At 41.3% G+C, this 6,558-nt stretch overlaps 1 protein-coding gene across 1 annotated transcript in view; it reads right to left on the bottom strand.

The window, feature by feature from the left end:
- Nucleotides 1-2,623: 2,623 nt before the first annotated feature.
- LOC107689683 (voltage-dependent P/Q-type calcium channel subunit alpha-1A-like) overlaps nucleotides 2,624-6,558 on the bottom strand; it is a 123,098-nt gene continuing 119,163 nt past the window's right edge. The window contains exons 46-48 of the mRNA XM_016487803.1: nucleotides 5,478-5,679; nucleotides 5,121-5,365; nucleotides 2,624-4,109 (exon numbers count right to left, since the gene is read on the bottom strand). Coding sequence (XP_016343289.1) covers nucleotides 3,495-4,109; nucleotides 5,121-5,365; nucleotides 5,478-5,679 — 1,062 coding nt within the window. The 3' untranslated portion in view covers nucleotides 2,624-3,494. The remainder of the gene's footprint in view (nucleotides 4,110-5,120; nucleotides 5,366-5,477; nucleotides 5,680-6,558) is intronic.

The raw sequence follows: 6,558 nt of genomic DNA, 5'->3' as shown, positions 1-6,558 counted from the left end.
TCTCGAGGTAAATTCTTCTCTATATTTGTTTCTGGCAAAAACTTGCTTATTTTTAGTTTATTCTTTTTACAGTGTGACTCCCACATCAGCATTGTATTTTTAATTGTCCCTTGTTTTGCCAAACATGAACTGAAGTTGTTAGTAATGATTCATTATTATGACAAATGTCAATGTCCTATCCAGACTAACGCTTGTCTTTTCTCTCACAGCCACACACACATGGAGAAGTTGAGATTACATCATGCATGCAAATGAGGATGACTGAAAATCATTCGCATGGTGAATTTGGTCAAACACATCATCATGGACCTGATCACAAACATATACACACCGTTCACAAACATATAGACACATCATTTCCTTGACGCTTCTTGCAACTCAAAACAGGTTTGTATTGCATATATAGATACTCTCCTTATAAAAACTAAAGCCTTGTGAAGGTAAATGCCTGTTGTGGATAAAAGAAATCAAGAGAGACAGCTTTACTGCAAACTGACACATTGCAGCTGTATAAATGTGTAAAAATGGGATGTGCGGTCTAAACAACAGTGAATAAGCCACTGATTCATCTCAGTAATGCATTCCTAAGAATGCGGTTCTCAAAGAAACAATGACAACAAAATCTAATAATGCTCAACTAGCAAGGGGAGACATGAAACTTGGATCCTGTATCTAGTGTTTACATCCTCAAGGACAATATACTCACCAGTTGTGGACACTCTTAATAAACATAGTCTCAAAGGAGAGCCACAAACTTACTAGTTTCATCAGTAGTGCTACATACAGGACTCACTCAAGTGGGATTGTGAGTGATAATATGTTAGTAAATGCTACATACATTGTCTAATTTGCACATGCTGCAAAGTTGGACTCGTTCGGCAGCAGTCTGTGTATGCGGAGTCATTCCACAGAGGATTCTGCCTCGTAAACAAGACTGAGATGACGATGGTAATATGGGCCGAAAAGACACAAAGATTAGTGGGACACAAGAGACAAGTTCTGGCAGAAAAGGCCCGGTCATTGTTTCACCCATGCAATTTGATTGGCTGTGTTACATGTTCCTGTGCAGTTTGATTGGCTGTGTTACATTTCCTGAACACAGGACTGTGCACCATCGGTGACAGACACATAGTACTACTCTTAGTGTACAGGTCATTGACATAAACATGGAACAGAAAAAAGTGAGACTGACAGAGCCAGAACCACTGGCTGTAGAACAATGTGGATCACAGCGTCACCTGCTGATCTAGTAGAGGTAGTGGAGCTCAGTTACCTTCTCACCATTTGCTTACACATTAAAATGTCTTCGGGACTTTTTTAGGTTAGTTTAAAGCAGTGGTTCTCAACCTTTTTAACATCAAGCTGCTTGTTTTGTAACTTTTTTTATATTTTGAATTAAGATTTATTCTATGATGTTTTCTTTTATTATTTGAATATATTATTAATAATATAATAATAATATTGCTGAGGACCCCTAGTTCAGAACAACTGGATTAAAAGTTAAAAAAACATATAGATAATTGTAAAAATAATTTAAATAAATAAAGAAATATTATTACTGAAAGAGTGAGAATAGATTAAAAAATGTAAGAATTTTATGCCAACCTAATTAATCCTTGTTCGCTTAATCTAAATGCTCTTTAAAGATGTACATAACATGTTTATATCAATATGGTCGATAACTAGTCAGCTCTTCCTCTACTTTCTTTTTTTCCCTTCTTGATAAAAAGTGTTCACAGTTACAGAGACTCGAGATCAGAGGCATGCTTCGAACTGTCATTAACGCTCAATGATATGGCTGAGAAACTGTTTCCATGGAAACATCCGAAGTCGCCGAGCTACCGAGGACGTCGGCTGAAGGGCAGATGGGTTTCTGTCATGGCCCATTATGGATCACTATCACAGAGCTCCACACACCATCTACACAAACCTCACATGAAAACAAGTATGGCAATACAAAGAGCAGCTGAGTCAAATACAAAAACAGGTAGAAAACGAAATTAAAAGCATCATCATCTTCATCACCATCATCAATTATTATCATTTATGTAATCATCTTTATACACACATTATCATTATCAACATTAAATCATATGTAAAGATGAAGAGGTTCTCGTTCTCTCTCTCTTCTCCCCCCTCAACTCTCTGTCTCTGCGTTTACCCTGGAAGACTGGAAGAGCACGTTTACGGCGGTGTAAGGGAAAAGAGTGTCCTTTGCCTGTTTTATGTTTATTTTATGTGCTACTATATCTGCATTTTTGTGCAAGTGAGCAAATCATCTATACATTGATAGAGGAATGTAAATCAAAAGGTTATAAAATGTCAAGCTTAAAAATAATTGTGCTATCCATTTATTTTTGATTCGCAATCATTATTGAATGTGGTATTTGGCACCAAATCTGGTAGAAAACATTGCGAACATCTCTCTGGTCACCCATTTACTTACATTAGCAATGGCTTCTTCTCCCCTTTCCTCCTTCAGGAGAGAGGAATCTCAGTCGTGAGAGAGAGGGAGGGTGCTGATGGGAGAGAGAGAGAACGTCACGGACATGACAAAAGAGCCAAGGAATTGATCCCCTCCCCCTTTTTTATCCAACATTTCTTTATGTATTTTTTAAACTTGTTTTTTTATTCCTTTTTTTTTTAATCATGCAGAATTTCCAAAGAATTTATTTTCTGGGAGTTCAAACAAAGCTGGGCAGTGCAACAGAAGATTCAAACTCCCAAGGTTTCCAATGAGAAGCAGAAGACGAAGCCGTAGAAGAAGAAAGAGTGAGGAGCTTTTTCTTTTTTTTCTTCTTCTTCTTATTTTTTTGTGATTCTTCTTACTTGCGCCTGGGGGTCTGAAGTGCAGGGTGGGCTTTCCTATTTTAGTTCAGGTGAGTTCACCTATGTCCATCTCCAACTCCCACCCACAACTTACCCACATGGACAAATGCCTCCCCCTCACTGGAATAATTAACAACAGTAAACACAGATGATAAAACTCATCGACATTTCCCAGCATCTGGACTGATTTTTGCAATAAACAAATCTCCAGTCAAAATCTGTGAAACAAAAAGTGATCACCTTCTTTTCTTTTTTTTTTTTAAATGAGTGCTAGAGTTCCTAGCATCTCATTTCTGGAGGGACTGTGTGAAATGTCCTGGGAAAAAAAGTTCAGACATTCCTCCTCCTTATCAAAACAATTTTTGTATTCTTCAGAAAAAGGCTAAGAACAGGATTTCATATTCATAAGTCTTCATATTCACTGTCAGCGGTCCGTCACTTTCAGGGAAACACTCGGCAGCAGAGGAATCGGAAAAGAAACGAGAAATAGAAAGAAACAAATCATGCCTTGATTTCCCCTGTGAACATTCAGAGCACTGTCTAGTGCTTCCCCGGACAGATCGGCCAATCCAGTGAGAGTATTGTTTCACCGCGAGTTGGTGCTCCGCATGGCGGCAGTCCGTTCCAGAGAGCGTGGAAGGACTCACCCCTCCCCATCCCAGAGGCTAGCACCAGTCATCCTCATCAGTCTCACTGTAGGGTTCATGGAGGCCCTTCCTGGGCCCTCTGGGATGAGGAGGCTTATGAATTCCCTGGTGGGTGGGGGTGTGGGGGTGGGGAGAGGGTGAACGGTAGCCATTTGGCATGCGTCGCGGATGTGGCTGGCCCTGAGGTGGGGTGCTATGGCGGGAAGTCTTGGGGGAATGTGGGTGAGGGTTGCCCTGCACAGGGCTTTGTTCGTAGGACGGAGGCTTGTGGTGATTGAACTCGTAGTCTTGGTCATCGTAGAAACCGTCACCCTCCACGCTCTCCACAGGGCCGGGGCCCCAGTGCGCGTGACGGGTGGAGCGAGGAGAGCCGTGGTGGGGAGGCGACGGGTGGTGGTGAGGGGGAAGCGGGGGCTCGGGGCCGGGCGGACTGAACCGACGGGAGGACGGAGCGGGGAGTCGGTTTTGCTGGCCTGGAGGGGGAGTGCCGCCAATGGGCTTACGGACCACGGGAGAGTAGGTGACGTGGGGTCGGGGCGTAGCGGGGGTTTGGGGTAGCTGACGCCGGCCGCGGCGGGGCGTGCTGGTCCCAGAGGTGGAGGGGACTGGACTGCCGCTTACTGAACTACTGCCCTACATGAAAATGGAACAAGGCAAATAAAACAGAACCACAAAATTAACCACACAACAAGAAGAAAGACAGTAGGAGATGACACATACACCACAGTCAGAGAGGAAAGAGCGCAGTCATGAGAGAGAGAGAGAGAGAGAGAGATACAAGAATGAGAGACATTGCAAAGCAGTAAGAGCAAAGCGACCGATGCAAACAGCCATAAAATAAACAACCAAATGTAAAGCAACATATCACAGGGAAAAGAGAGGACACAAGAAAGAAAAAACAACAAAAAGAATTGAATTCTGTTGCAACTGTGAAAATAACTTATTAATTGTGAAAACTGAAATAGAATTAATTTAGACTGGTCACATTATTTTTGGTCCTGACTAGCACAATATTGTTGAAAATAATATTGTCACAATATAAATAAACAGCATAAATTACCTAAGACAGATATAAAAATGTTGATCCTTTTAGTTAAACATACTGTTTTAATATAAGAAACAGATGGGTTCTCTGCAAAAATCATTTTACTTTATCAGTATTTTCGTTGTTTTTCAGTAAAAATACCAAAACATCCTTAAAACAAGATTTACTTGAGAAGCAACAAAAGTTTTAAAAAGGTTTACTTGAGAAGCAACAAAAAAAATGTAGAATTAAAAATATAGGTTAATTCTTAATTTATTAAAGTTAATAAAGTTCAAAATAAAGTTTAATTGTTTTTTTCTCATCTTTTCTAACAATGTTTAAAAAAAATTTATTCTTAAAACAAAATAAAAAACAATTTGCTAATGAGTTAAAAACAATATACCTAATTAAATTATGATTCTATGATTAATATTTTAACTAATTTGACTTCAAGTAAATGTACATTTTTTTAATGGATGTTTGGATAAATATACTGGACAATAGTGAAGGCAAAATTACTTTTAAAGAAAATGATTTTTTTCAGTGCTGCAGAAATGTTCAACTGTAATGTGTCTCTATGTGCATTAAGAGCATATGTTCATTATGAATGAATAGCCCACCTGTCTGTGAGTCAGGCACTCTCTGCCCTCACTCGGTGAGCGGGACCAGCGGCGGTCTCTCTCTTTAGACTGTTTGTGGCCGTAGTCCCCTCGTTCTCTCTCATGTCCGTAGTGCTCCTTATCTAGAGAACCGTGGTGGTGATGGTGATGATGGTGGTGCTTGCGGTCTTTGGCCCGGCCCCGGTCCCTCTCCTTGGATGGCAGGTCTCCTGACTGTGTGGTGGTGCTGAGGTCAGTGCCAAGACCTGCTAGACCACAGCCAGAGAGAGAAAAGAGGGCATTACTATTAGCTCTCCTACTCTCTTAAAAAGACAAAATGCCATCAGTACCATTATTTTACATGTTTTTGTCTCTGACCTGTGTCAGCATCAGTGTAACGGCTCAGGGAGCGCTCAGACGCACGGTGACTGCGGTCTCGGTGGCGATGCCCATGTCTGTGACCCTCTTCTGGGATAACCCTGTCCATGGCGTAGTCCTCACCCCGCACTGAACGGCCTTGACGCCCATGCCCCAAAGATGAAGCTGAACGCTTCATCGGACTGTTATCAGTGATAGTCTGCTGAGAGAGCCGGCACAGGAGAGACAGAGAGAAAGCGGTAGGGAGAGAAAATAAAAGGGAGCGAAGGAAGAGAGAGGAATCTGTTTATTCGAAATTAATGGGTCTAGAAGATTTGAGAAGGGAACTTCATTTCTGTTGCATTTCTTAATGGAAGGCAGATGGTCGTGTGAATGTACGGCCCTGTTTACTCCTGGTATTAACATCTGTCTTGGGTGATCCCATCACAAGCGGACAGCTGAGACCACTCGTGATCCTATTTGAGGGAAGTGTCTCTGATTTTGTGAATATATTCACATCACTTGCATTACTGTTCAAATGTTTGGGGTCAAATTTATCGAGCAGCAAATCAGTATATCAGAATGATTTCTGAAGGATCATGTGACACTAAAGACTGGAGTAATGACTACTGAACATTCAGCTTTGTCATCACAGGATAAATTACAGTTTTAAAGGGGTCATATGATGCTGCTAAAAATAAATTTGTTTTTTTTTTTGAAACGCGTCGATTTTTACAAAGCTCATCGGTCTGAAAAGCAAGGTGTGCTGTGATTGGCCAGCTATCCAGTGCGTTATGATTGGCCGAATACCTCAAGCGTGTGAAGGAAATGTTACGCCCCTCACCATACTGTTGATGCCGTGTCCGGCCGGAGCGACGAGACAAAAACATTAAAACCCATTACAAACGAGGCATTTGTTGCATCCAGTGGGGACATAATTACGGATTATAATGACTTATACTGTCTTGTTACGCGTTGCGTTGCATTGTGCCGCGTAAACATAGAACCCTGTCTGCATTTGTGATCGGAGAAATGACAAACAACAAGTGCTACTCTACACTGCTCAAAACTCGCATTTGAATCATCAGTGGCAAATCCTTTA

This window comes from Sinocyclocheilus anshuiensis, unplaced genomic scaffold (genome assembly GCF_001515605.1).
Source record: "Sinocyclocheilus anshuiensis isolate Anshui unplaced genomic scaffold, SAMN03320099.WGS_v1.1 scaffold813, whole genome shotgun sequence".
Classification (NCBI taxonomy): Eukaryota; Metazoa; Chordata; class Actinopteri; order Cypriniformes; family Cyprinidae; genus Sinocyclocheilus; species Sinocyclocheilus anshuiensis.
Note: the sequence above shows the minus strand (reverse complement) of the source record. Positions and strands in the feature narration are given on the sequence as shown.